Below are 13,521 nucleotides of genomic sequence, written 5' to 3'. Positions count from 1 at the left end.
AAATAACAATTAGCTCCTGCAAAATCACGCAGACAGGATGCTATGCAGTGGTATGTGTAATGTAGTGGAAGGACTTGAGCCAATAAAAGTTCTCTATGTGGCATAAACATTATCAGTATTAGAGTTTTATCCTTTAACTGGAGTAATATTAAACTGGATAATGTTATGACAGGCAGGGAACATTAAATGATACTGTATGCTATTTAACTTTTTTGTCCTCTGAGATGACTTGGAGAATCTTAGGCCAGTTTAGGAAACATGGATTTCTGAAGTGAGGATGGAATTAAATTCTTCTTGCTGCCACTTCCCTTCTCCTAGGACCTTCTTTCTTTCTGTCCCTGGGTGTAACTTAGCAGCTTGCTGATGCTCTTGCATCAGTCTCTCCGCAAAAGCAACGTCCTTCATTTTGGTGTAACCGTTTGAATGGAAGGTGTTGCCTGAAGAGTCTGGGCCCGTTCCTTTTCTTACACTACAGACAAAAGTAGGACAAATTCCGAGGAGGTGGCCAAGGTCCTGGTAGGAAGAGTTTGTAGTGGTGGGTTGATAGGAGCATTCCAGGGCTTGGTGTAGTGCTCACAGAGGCCTGGGACAGGGAGCCTGGTGGAGACCAGGGGGTAGGGAGGGGCTGGTGGAGATGGATGGAGATGGGAACAACGCTGGGATGAGGCTGGACCTTGAAGGAGCAGGCTGAGTAAGGACTGAATTTTTGGGACTGGAGGGGGTTGCGTTGGGATTTGGAGAGGGTACTGTGGGTATTGGTGCGATCTTCCAAGTGATCAGCGGTGCTTGTGGGACCTGGGTTGAGAAAGTGGCAGTGGGGAGCTGTGGGAATGTTACTGGGAAAGCAGAGAGGGAAAACAGCACAAGCTTAGGGTAGTAAGGAAGCTCCTATTCATCTGCTCACTAAAACTGCTTGGTTTGGCTCATCTTTCCCCATCGGAGGGAGGTGGATGGTAAAGGGGTGCCAAAAAGTTACACAAGATCTTCCTGATGGGCACCCTGGCAGGATGGAGCTGAGGGTGCCAGGGAAAGGGAAGATCTGAGCTGTTGAGGACTCGCCCCGGCAGGGAATGTGGGGCATCTCGTCCATTCGTCCGTGTAAGTAGGAAGCATATGTGTTTGACAAGCTAATGACAAATCTCAGGCCAGCTCTCCGTTAATTTCACCGAGGGAATGTTAAAACTAGGCTTTGAAGCACAGCATAACTGATGTTGAATGAAGAGATGAGGTTACCTTGTGCGTGCTCAAATTTTGACCTACTTTTGGCATTCTCCACAGTTTGGTTGGCAGTGCCAGGTAGCACTCTTCCACTTCAATTAGAAACAAAGCCCCAGTTTGGAACAATATTCCAAAATATTTGTCCTTTGAATCTTCTGCCTCAACAGTATGTCTTATTACCTGAAAAGTGGATTTTTCAGCCTACCTTACATTACTGATAGAGCCCATCCTTTGTTTTATGACAAAGGAAAAAAGCAGTTTATTAGTCATTCTTGTACTAGATACCCAGCAAAACTCTTATGTAGGCTCTTCACCAAGTCAAACTGTGGTTTAATAAAAAAGAAAGAAAAGGCAAATTCAGCTTTTACAAGATGTAGTTATTTTTAGAGTCAGCATTCTATTTAATTTGTCAAAAATGTTTGTCGTAACGGTATGTGCTTTTGCAAGTGCTGCTGTAAAGCTCGACCCCTCTTTTTATTAGCACCGTTAAGAGAACCAGCTCAGCTGAGCGTGTGTCGCCGGGAGGCCGGCGGGAAAGCTATGGGGACTCCAAGGGGAGTCGCAACCGCACGGGATCCACCAGCAGCTCCTCGAGTGGCAAAAAGAACAGTGAAAGGTAATGTTGTTTAAGAGCCAATCTCCTTCCTACACCTACTGCCCTGACAATGACATTCAATGAAATTAGTCTTCAGAAACTTGTTCAGCTGAAGGTGTTTTGTTGGTTTGTTTTTGGCTTTTTTTTTTTTTCCCCTAAGCTACACCAGTTGGAAGAAAAACATTCTAAAGCACTTTAAATCAAACTATTTTCAAATTTAGATGAGGTTTATTTGCTTTATGCACCATGAACAACATGAGAATCTTGAATTGTCCCCAAAAGCTCATAATTCTTGAACAAGTTTTTCCCATTATCTTGGTGGTTTTCCTTAGTCATTAAGTTCCTGGCATATCCTCTTGATAGGACAGTTGTGGGTTGATGCTGTTTTTTAAACAAATATGGCTAGTAACATATTGTTTGGAAATTTACAATTCTTTTTTTGTTTCTTGTATTTTCCTCATGTTAGGTTTTTGGAGAGCTCTGGTTGCTTATATATTTTGATACATCTTAAATATAGTTATTGGTTTAAGAATAAAAAAAAGAAAAGTAACTAAGGTTGTTCCCTGTTTTCAATATTAGTATGTTCAAGCTACATGGTGATTACATGATTTTTTAGAGGGCTCTGAGCCATTTTTCTCTTTACATTTTCTGTTATTACCTTGTCCTTTGTGATTTGGGTCAGGAGAGAAGTGAGTAATAAGGAAGGCAAGCAAACTAGAGAGATTTTTGTGGGCAGAGGGTAGAGAACAGCTTTGGAGGTAGGTCTTGCAAATTCTGGAAAATCTTGCTGAGTTGCTTTTAAAAGGCTAGTGTGATCATCTGGGCTTCCTAGAAGAATTAGTAAAGAAAATGAACCATTATGGGTCGCTGTCTGGTATTTTTTATTCAAATTCATATACTGTTTAAGTGCTTTGAATACAGTAAAAATATCAAAATGAATCTTAGATAAAAAGTTTCATCTGTTATTTGATGAATTAATTTAATTATATATTTTGGGATCATAAATGGCAAACTATATGTAACAGTCTGTACTGAGGAAATGTCATCTTCTAGATGCATCATATGTCCTGTTTCCTGCAATACCCCAATATTTTTCAGAATATCTTTAGAGACCAAAATTATATATGCAGCAATGTGAAGGCTTTTATTGTTTAGATATACATATGTGATCTGTAAATATACACATTTTTGCCTTAGCACAAATGTACTCTTTTTTGATACTGTTTTCTCTGTACTGTTGACAGTACAAAGAGCAAAATGTCTCTTCCAACAGTTTCATACTATTGCAAAAGAAATCTAAAAGAAATATAATTTTGCAGCTGTGAGGCCACACCAACACAAAAAATTGTTTGGGCTACACCACTGATCAGAATTGAAGGAGGATGTCCAAAGTGATGCAGTGCTTAAGTACCATGCACTTATCCCAAGCAGCTAATTGTGAGCACATGTTAAACTGCCTTAGCTGGAGCTAGTGATGCTGGTCCTGCTATTGGTACAATGTGATTAGAGAATTTTCCCAGAACTAGAGGACCTGATTTATATCACCTGCAGCCTGAGGGCATTTGAAACCACAGCTCTCACTCTGCGAAGAGAGCCGTAATCCTTTGGGGGTAGGCTGGAAAAGGACACACTTAATGCTCCCCATTGAAAATGTGCCACTGTTCAAATTGCTTTTAAAAAGTGGGTCATGGGATGAGAAAAAAAATGATCATGGTTCTGTGTGCCAGGGCCTAAGACTGTCCCCCTAAAAGTACTTGTATGTGTAGAAGAGTGAGGAGTGAGATGTTGCTTAACCAACTACTCAGAGTCCTATAATTTTTTGCATCTGGTTTCTAGGTGAGGCTTATAGCAGAATGTGTGTCGAGAATCTCAAAAGGCAATTGTGAAATTGTTTTTGAAGTATATAGAGTGCTATGACTAATTTCAGGTGGTAGGCTACTGTGCAAAAATGTAATCCTATAGAAAGATATTCTAAGAAGCTTTAAAGATGCAGGGGGTGATGAGGTGACCCTAATCTTCCATATGACTTTGGGGTGTCCCAATTCCCCATCACTATGAGAAGGAATAAAGTTTTCTAAGGGGTAGAGAGGCGGAAAGTGATTCAGGTTTGCAAGGCTCTGAGCTGTGCTTTCAGTTAAGGTGTGTTTAATTAGAAAGTGCACGTGATGTGCTTTATTACTATAGTGAATCAGCCTTTCACATTAGCTTCATTAGCTTGAATAAGTCATCACGGACTGTTCAGAACAAAGTGATTTTTTTCATATGTAATAATAAAGTATTTTTGACTACTGTGTCATCATACAAACTTTTTATTTTCTGTACCTATCTTCATTCATAAGAAAATACGTTAATCTTTCTGTTAGCAATAGCAAGACGTCATGCTATTTATTAAAGATGAGATTACCTCTGTAGGCCAGCTGGAGACGTGAGTTTTGATGCTTGTCTTTCTCATGGCTGGTATTTATAAAAGGATGCTATATCAGTGGGCAGGATCAATAGAATTCAGTTAATCATTAAGTAATCTATCATAAAGTTAACGTATTATTCTTGATATAACAGTGCCAAATTAAGGGAAGTGGTAAAGTATTGGAAAATTATTTACATCACCCCCTTTGTAGAGAGATTCTTTTATGCTGAGAAATATTGTGTTAAAAGGGCAGCCATTTCATTTCATTTTTCATCCTCTCCTCATCTGCCCATGGCTGTTTAGGAAATTAAACTTTATTTATCCCCTTTGACTGATGTGGAGACAAGAGGAAAGCTTTATCTTCAGCGTTCCTCCGTTACAATAAGCATGTTTTTCATCCCTTCTCGGATCACAGCAAAACTCAGAACAATAACCTTATATTACCTTATATACCTATACAGTATATATATAACCTCATATATGCTGAGCAAATGGACCTGAAAGGAAAACTGCGTAACAGGGATAGAGTCATGCCCCTTTTACATTTCACCACATACAGCATCCTCATTGCTAATCATAAAGGTGCAAAGGATAAAGACAATGACTGACTCATGAATAAGATTGCTCCTTGCTATTGCAGCACTGCCTAGATTACGGCTCATCTTTTCTGTTTCTTCTTTCTCTGCACATAGTGTATTTTTCCCTTCAAGTTTTCCCAAATGGTTTCCCTAAGACAAAAAAGGCAAGGCAACTTTATTTTCAGTCTTCTAAGCAGTAGTCCATTGAGAAAGAAGAAACATTTTAATACTGATGGTTATGTGCTTTTTGGAAGCTTTTGGAGTTTTATTAAATGATACCATCCACCAAGAACCAATCAGGCAGTTCCATGTTTTGTGTAAACTCCTAGAAAAAAGCACCAAAATTTTATTTTTACTCCTTAAATACAGAGAGAAACAAACCCACGAAGCAAGGAAACACCCTCACATGCACTGCTGTAGCAACCCACAAAGACGTACATAGAGATTTTACAATTAAGGATGCATTCCTACTTTTTTATTATAGTTACAGACCTTTTTAAAATAACAAATATTATTGACTGACTGGAGACCACAATATGTGGCTAGTGTTCTCCTACAACTGAACTAACTCTGTAGGATAAGAAGATCTGCCAGTTAGTGAAGGACAATCTCTAGCCATGAGATCTAAAAGGAATTGAATGTGAAAAAGGTTTGTATCTATCATCAAGGAACCATGATATTTGCTGCTTTTATTGTGTCTACATGAGGATCTATCATGTAAATAAATGAACTGTAAGACTGTGTAAACCATTTTTATCTTTCGCATGTACAGTATGCACATAATTTTTTTAATTGATTTTTTTTTTCTTTTTTTTCACAGCAAACCCAAGGAACCAATGTTCAGTGCAGGTAGGAACATTTACAACTTTTAAACAGATAACCCTGATAGCATAGCAGAATTTATCTGTGGATGTCCAAGAACTGTTTTTGGGACTTTAAGGAAGAAACCTACAGGCAACTGGTAGCATATTTTTTCAAAAAGTTGATCAGTTTTCTCTAGTTTTTTATGGGGCCAACAGGTTTATTTTACAGTGAGATTCTTTAAAAGAAGACAAAGAAGAAAACGCTGTGTTTTGTTACCCCAAATATATTTGGAATTGTTATTCTTCTGTCATTTTCTGCCAGATCAGTAGTTAAACATATGTGACACCACTACTCATCCAGGCAAAATTCTCACTGAAGTTAATGATTATTTGTAAGAATGTTATACGTGATATTCTTAATAGTTATTTTTAGCATATAGATACATAAGAAAGCCTAAATTAATATTTTAACAATGCAAGTATTAAACATATAAAGCTACTAGTTGGAAGAATAGAGCTTTGACTGTGCTTACCCACCCTACTGAATGGAGTATGGCTCAGTGTTTTGTCAGGTAACAGGTTAGCCTCCAGCAGAATGCGCCTGGACCGCCCGTAGAGCAGGTATTTAGTGAGCCTGTTGTACTCAAACACATCTTTATCTAGCCCTTCTGTCTCTGTCTCTGTAATCACAAGGGAAGCGCCGTGTGACGCACTGCAAAGGTAGGCTTCACTTCCAAAACCTCATAGCTCTCGAAGCAAAACTAGTGCCAATATGATAAAAGCTGTACGTACACACAGCTATTTTATAACTTGCCTTTTGCAATGTCAAACCTTTCCTATTTCTTTTGCATAAAGCAAAAAAAAACCACTATCTATCGTACCATCTACTGAATTATAACCCTCCTCTGCACTTTTAAAATTGGGTTATAATTTAGATGTGTGTGGGCTTTCTCAGAGGAGTTTGAATTAGAAAAAAAAAAATGTTGAGAGAGCTATATGGCAACACCTGGATGTTCACTGTGCTTGAAATGGTGTTCTGCACTTCTGCTGAAATTCATTTAGAATCTGCCCCTTTGTTGGCTGTTTTGCTGTTAGTTTAACATATGTTTATAGGCGCCTTGATTTTTTGTTTCCCTTGCTTTTTCATACTGAGTAGACTGTAGAGTTTTCTGAACCATGAGTAAGCAGACCTAGGCATAAAACTAATTTCTCTATGCTGTTTACTAAATGTTTTAAGTTTAAACTTGGTAAAATGTATCATACTGATTTCTAAGCTGTAGCTAAGTTGTAGTGTAAATATGCACATTTTTGATGCATGTTTATATCTGTGATATAATCACGGGTTTGTCTTGCTTTTTAGAGATAGTTTATTCCTAACAGATTTTCCACTAATCAGCATCTTTCAGCTTTGCAACAAATCTTAAGACTTCACAAAGGAAAAAGTCTCTACCTCTGAGTATTTGATTTTATGCCTGCAATTAGTAGTGATCTCCTTTGCAGATCCTACTAGTGTTCATGCATCTTATTTCAATTTAGTAACTATATGTTTTTACTGATATTTTCAAGAACGATTTTAATTTTACAAAAGTGCACGTGTAAAAGATACATTTGTTTAAAAATCTCACCATTGTTTTTTCTTTGTAGTTTCTGCTGACTGTCTGTCTTTATATCTATATACCTTCACACAGAGAATCTTTGCTGTCTTAAAATATTTGTTATGGAAAACAAATGAAAAGGGATGTGCATTGGTCATGTAATTCACATGCTTTATTACTGGCATCTATCATTATAGATAAGATTAATATTACCAAAACTTAGACATAGACATTTAGGCATTTCTATTCCTAGACCAGTCATCCTAAGTTCTTCTTTACAGTTAGTGGAGAGATAGAGTCACTTTGAAGACTCAGTTTATAAACTTTGTCTTTGAACATCCAAACAACATGTGATGAATCCCTCCAGGGGTGTCTCCTGCTCTCTACTGACTCTAAAATGGAGCTTTGAGTGACTCAGTCAAATGTGAATATTTCTATGGTAGATGTCTAAATTCAAGTTTTATGCATCCCATGATGTGTTGCAGATGACACAAACAGTTCAACGAATTAAACGTTTCATCTGTGTCTTTAGCGTAAACAGGAGTTGTCACTGCTGAAAATGCATTAACTTCTGGCATACCAGTATTAGTAGTATTAGCATGTATTTTAAGAGCATTAAATAGATGCTGCATGCTTGCACAAATAGAGCTTTCATGCACTATTATCATATAGGGAGAAGACTCTATAGATTATTTTCTAATACAAATCTATCACAGCAGATTTTTAAAAATACTTCCATGATTCTGGCAATTTTACAGTCATCCTGAACTCCAACCATCTGTCACCATTATCGTTCTGTGCTTTTTAAATTTTTATGTTTTTTTTTCATTTTATGCATGAATTCTGTAAATTAAGGTTTGTTTTTATTTTTTAGAACCCTAACTGTGAATTTATTGTGACAGATCAATTAGACACCTTTCCCAAATGAGTTAGTGTAAAGGCAAAATACACATATTTATGTACTAAAACATAGCTATGATGTTTATTTGTTCAGCCAATATTTTTAATCAGGATCTGTAATGTGTGCTTATTTGCCAATTCAAATAGAGCCTTAGTTTTCAAATTTAAAAAATTATGGTATGTGTGTAATGATACTTAACAATTCATAGCATAATTTTAACAGACCTAAATCGTATACTTTTTTTTTTTATTTACATGATTTTGTTACTTCTGCCCTCCCATTTCCTCTGTGCCCACGATTATTCTGTCTAGTAACTCTACAGATGTCACTGACTCCAAAACTGCTTGATTCGCATGAGAACAAGGCTGAATCCCTTGATCTGCCGATGGAGCAGCAAGAGCCAGCACGTTCTGAATGTGGACAAACTGCAGCAGAAGTTCACAGGACACCCTCTTTGGCCTTGCCAGTTCCCAAAAGTCCTAGTCAGACCTTCATGGCATTTCCCAGATCACCTAGTTTTATAAGCCCCATGAAGTCCCCAAGTCAGTACTTCCAGATCTGTTATTAATCCCTGCCTCTCTTTCCCAAACATATTTCTTAAGAGTCCAACACATTATTTTTAGTATTTTCTCCTAGAAATGTTTACTTCCGTGAGCCAACTCAGCTTCTGTAGCTTCTCTCCTGTATGTCATTTTCCTTTCTATAATGTGCTGTCAATGTTGTCATTCCTTTTTCAATGTTTAGTAATTCTTATGCACTTATTTCTTTTTGCATGTACGTCAGCATGATTCGCTTTACTAATTGTTTATGTTCCTTATTCTGGATGTATCTCTAACACTGTGTATCAAGTGTAAAGTGTATCTTTACACTGAGATGCAAAGAATGCAAATGAGTGTCAAAATACTTTAGATGCTGATGCTCTGATGTAAATATTGATTTTAAAAAATAAAATAATTTTAAGTGGCATTTCTGCGTTAATTGTAATCTTTGATGTTTTCCCTTTTACTTTTAGTGTTTAAAAGAAATTATTTTTTAACAAAAAATTAGTTTTTATCTCAATCCTTACAGTTTTGTAGTTCTTAATATTGTTTAGTTCTAATTCTGCTGTTCAAAATATTTAGAGGAAAAAGGGACTTGCTGTGTTTAAAAAAAAATGTTTAATGTCTGTGATTATTAAAAAAAAAAAGCTGCATAATTTATCATGTAAATTTGAGAGCGCATGTCATTTTGTAATTATAACCCACCAAACCGTTAAGCGGGAAGGGATAGAGAAACACTGGAGTTCTCCAATTGTGTCTTTCTATATAACGCTAAACATTTCTGACCTTTTGTAGAGGAAGGATACGTAAAAATGTTTCTTCGTGGACGTCCTGTTACCATGTACATGCCCAAAGAGCAAGTGGAATCTTACAATTTGGAAGCAAAAGTAGAACTACCAGCCAAGAGGCTTAAACTGGAATGGGTGTATCCTTGCTGTGGTGGAGATATACTGGAAATAATCATGTCTTAATGATTTGTTTTACATATTTTTTAGAGCTAGAATGTAGCAAAACTAGGATTTTTTTTAATAGAGTTCATTTCCTTAGTGAAGGATTAGGTCATGTTCCATTCAAATAGGTGTTTGTCTTGAGGCAGCTGCATTTTGTGGAATACAGGATGGCAGTTTAACGAAGATTTTGCTTAAATGTTGCCTGAAGGTTACATTTGAAATATGCTAATTAGCTCAAGATCAAACTAGGCATATTGGAAAATTGTACCAAGCTGTGATTATTAATTATGCTATTCATGAAACAAGTTCCTGTCTTTTACTGATTCTCATTAGTAATTTATCATTTTAAACTGTATTTTATAAAATGTGCACCATTGTCCTTTAGAGGATTCTATAATCAAATTTAATATTTAGTTAACAGCAGAATCAAATAGCACTTTGCAACGGTTGTCTACTTAGCAACTCTTAATAGATATCATATATAAAAAACTGCTTTTATTTATTTTATTTAGATTTTAAACACCATAAATACCCAAGAACCAAATTTTCTACTGCTTTCGGTGTATGTGAATGGGCATACATGTAAAATTCAAATATTAAAAAGAAGATCACTTTTTTTTTTTTTTTTTTGCATTTCAATTTTAAGTATAACAGGGAAATTTGCTCCTTATTGGAAAAAGGACTTCTTTTTTGAAGAAGTCCACTTCTTAACATGTGGGCTAGAAGAGTCAAGATAAAGCATAAGCACAGAAAGATTTCAATCTGTTTGCAATATCCACTATCTTTAGATAGACAAAGTCTTCCAAAGGATTTCTATTTTAAGAAAAGACTTTTTCTTGGTCCCAAACAGTGCAAATAGGAAGTCACTTTGTCTTCATATAAAAGAAGACAAACTGCAAATAGTCTTTTGCTAAGTTTTATAAATAGAACTACATGTGGTTTCAGAATGTACACATCAAGTTTCCAAATTAATGACAGATTTACTATCCATTTTTTTTTATTTCTATTGCAGCTGAGTCTATGAGATCTATTCTTTTCTGCTGGATCTGGAGATAATAAATACAGAAATGACTGAAGATGGATTAAAAACCAGAAATCAATTAAATAGCACAAATTAATAAACTGATTGAGGTTAAAGTGATAGTAGAGTGCTGCAAGCAATATGTATCTTATCACTGTCCAAGTTCTTCAGCACATCACAACAAAATTGAGTGATGACTTTTCAGACCTCTATGAGGGGCCCCGTCTCATATAAGGATGACATGGGAGAAAGTGTGACGATGCTTTTTAAACACAAATACTAAATAAACAAAACAGGTTCTCATTAGCAATGTGTAGAGGGAAGCTAAAGTTAACATTTTAAACTACTATAGGAAATGATAATTGAAGTAGATCATAATTTCCTTATCACTAGTTTCTCACTTAAGCTTTCTTAACTGATTTATAAATTTGCCAGAAGAAAATATTAGTTTTAGTGTGAATATTCATATGTCCTCTCAGGTGTTTCTGTGTGTACACCTAGTAGAATCCTATACATTAATAAAACTTTGCTAGCAGTAAAATGGTATGAATAAATAAAATATTCAAAATAAATCTAAAAAGTTACTGAAGAGGAGAGATACAGTTCCAAAAAGGAAAAAAAATGATTGTTTTCCAGATTTAATTTACTCAATTACTCAACCATGATATCCATAGTTAAAATGTACCTCAATGACTAGGTATTTACAGTGAATGTCCAGTTCGCAGACTAGAATGATGAGAAGAAAGGCTGGAGGCTGTAGTGAAAGATAATTTAAGGAAAAGGACAAAAGAGCAGAACGCACCTGATGTTGCAGGCACTCCCATCAGTTAGGCTGGAGAAGCCGAGCTGTCTGTGGGGAGGAGAACAGCGCTGGAGGGGGAGAGAAGAGCTGTGGGATTGCACTTGGAAAGGCTTAGGAGTGTAAGAAAGAGAAATGAGGCATCGGAGGCAAGAGGGAGCAACGGGAATGGCCGAGTGGACTGTGATGAGGAAGAGCAGCAAGAAAATCAAATACGTGTCGAGTGGCACACATGAAATCTAATGGGGTAGGGGGACAGCCACCGGGGTGCCAGCGCCTCGAGGAGCCGCTGAAGCCACAAACGCTGAGCATGGGGCGTCGGGAGGCGAAGGAGAGCAGCCCTGGGTGTTTAAACCTGAGAAAAACTGAGAGATGAAATATCTGACCACAGATATCAAAGGAGGGGTTGAGTGCAGCAGTGCAATCAGCAGTTCATTCATCTGAAAGGGCAGGGGGGAAGAGAAAGCTTTTCTTGAAAGAACGTGTGTTTTCCATTTAACACCCATGTTTACACACAGAGACATGAAGGTGTGTATGTATAATGTTTTTTTTTTTAATTTTTAAATCCTAATTTAAGCACCTGGTTCATTAGAAAATTATTTTTAGTTATTGAACTAAGGTAATTGTGATGTTGGCTTCAACTGGTAGTACCATCTGGCCTCATAGAGAAAAATAAATTTGGCCAAATAAAGCACTGTCCTGCAATTAAAATAGTAACTCTTATCTTTGCAGACATCTTAGAAATTCTTAGGAGATTATCTGCAATTGTAAGGCATTTATATTTTTAATTTCTTTAAATTTTAATATGTCAAACTTGAAACTTTCCATTCTGAAAAATAATTTGGAAAAACTGAAGAAATATTCCATTTTAGGCATTTAAAAGCTGGATTTTTGCACATTTTGGTGGATGGGTATGCAGCATAGCAAATGAATGACTACCTTCACTGGGTTTATTTAAAACATCATCAACCTGGTATTTAAGTTCATATTTTAGAAGTAAGATGGCTTTTATCCTTATTTCTTGGATTGTGTTAATGTGGGTATTTTAGTTTGACTATGTAATCTTCAACCATAGAAAATAGAGCACAAATCTCTCTTAAATATCTTAGAATTGGGGGTTTAGTGCATACACAAATATGTGTTGCAGCCAGATTCTCCATACTGACTGAATTAGAATGCTGTTCAGTTTTGCCAAGATTCAGCTAACACAGCTCCTCTCTGTTCCCATAAAAAGAGAAAGCCAGAATAGTTGCAATCCCTGATGACTCTTCACAAGAATAAAACTACATAATTTGACTGAGTTAACATTCACTCTAAATGAGATTTTTTCTGGATTAATTCCAGTTATTTCACTGGATTAATTTTAGATTAGTGTTGATATGGCTAGCATCAGAATCTGGGCCATTGCCTTTTAAATACTACAAATAAATGGAAATGTATGAGGTAACCCTTCTCCAGGTTTATGTCCATCTGGTTGCTAATGACCAGAATAATGAAATCAATCATCCAGAACAAAGGATAATGCAGTCAATCCTAATATAATGCAGGGAGATGTACTGAATAACTTATTAGTGTTTGCATCAAGTCCAAATTTTTATTTTAATTAGAGTCAACCAGTGTAAATAGTAAATACACATGGGACAAAATTGATGTTGCTTTTGTCTGTTTTTTATAAAATTCCAGAGAATAGTAAAGAGGCAGTATGTCAAAATCCTGTCCCTGTCTCCATTGCCAGTTCTCTTCTATGTAATGAAGATTGTGAAATGCTTTGTTTTTACTGTTTGAAAGCACAGATTTTTTGAAGGCTTTCAAGTAGTATAGCTGTGTTCAAAACAAGAGATGCCAAATATCAGGGAATCCCAGTGGCAGAAAAGCATTTTGTGTTTGCTTCCTTTTAACATGCTGACTTTTTAGGTAATGTTACTGTGCCTTGACAAACGTGCTAGCTATGGATATAGGGGTCGGGACTGCCGCAGTAACCTGTATCTTCTTCCAACGGGTGAAACTGTGTATTTCATTGCGTCGGTAGTTGTGTTATTCAACGTTGAAGAACAGCTTCAGAGACATTACACTGGCCATAATGATGATGTAAAGTGGTAAGTCTCCTAATACACA

The 13,521-nt window shown here is 36.5% G+C and overlaps 1 protein-coding gene across 5 annotated transcripts in view; it reads left to right on the top strand.

Moving 5' to 3' along the window:
- EML1 (EMAP like 1) overlaps window positions 1-13,521 on the top strand; it is a 108,712-nt gene that overhangs the window by 76,367 nt on the left and 18,824 nt on the right. For 4 of the 5 annotated variants that reach the window (XM_088539654.1, XM_088539656.1, XM_088539652.1 and 1 more), the window contains 5 exons: window positions 1,700-1,834; window positions 5,619-5,647; window positions 6,295-6,321; window positions 9,432-9,561; window positions 13,353-13,502. In XM_088539654.1, coding sequence (XP_088395780.1) covers window positions 1,700-1,834; window positions 5,619-5,647; window positions 6,295-6,321; window positions 9,432-9,561; window positions 13,353-13,502 — 471 coding nt within the window. The remainder of the gene's footprint in view (window positions 1-1,699; window positions 1,835-5,618; window positions 5,648-6,294; window positions 6,322-9,431; window positions 9,562-13,352; window positions 13,503-13,521) is intronic. The other variant, XM_088539653.1, reaches the window with a different exon arrangement.

This window comes from Tinamus guttatus, unplaced genomic scaffold (assembly GCF_059628265.1).
Source record: "Tinamus guttatus ecotype Peru unplaced genomic scaffold, ASM5962826v1 Tinamus_guttatus_pri_ptg000048l, whole genome shotgun sequence".
Classification (NCBI taxonomy): domain Eukaryota; kingdom Metazoa; phylum Chordata; class Aves; order Tinamiformes; family Tinamidae; genus Tinamus; species Tinamus guttatus.
This window is presented reverse-complemented; position numbering and strand designations above follow the sequence as displayed.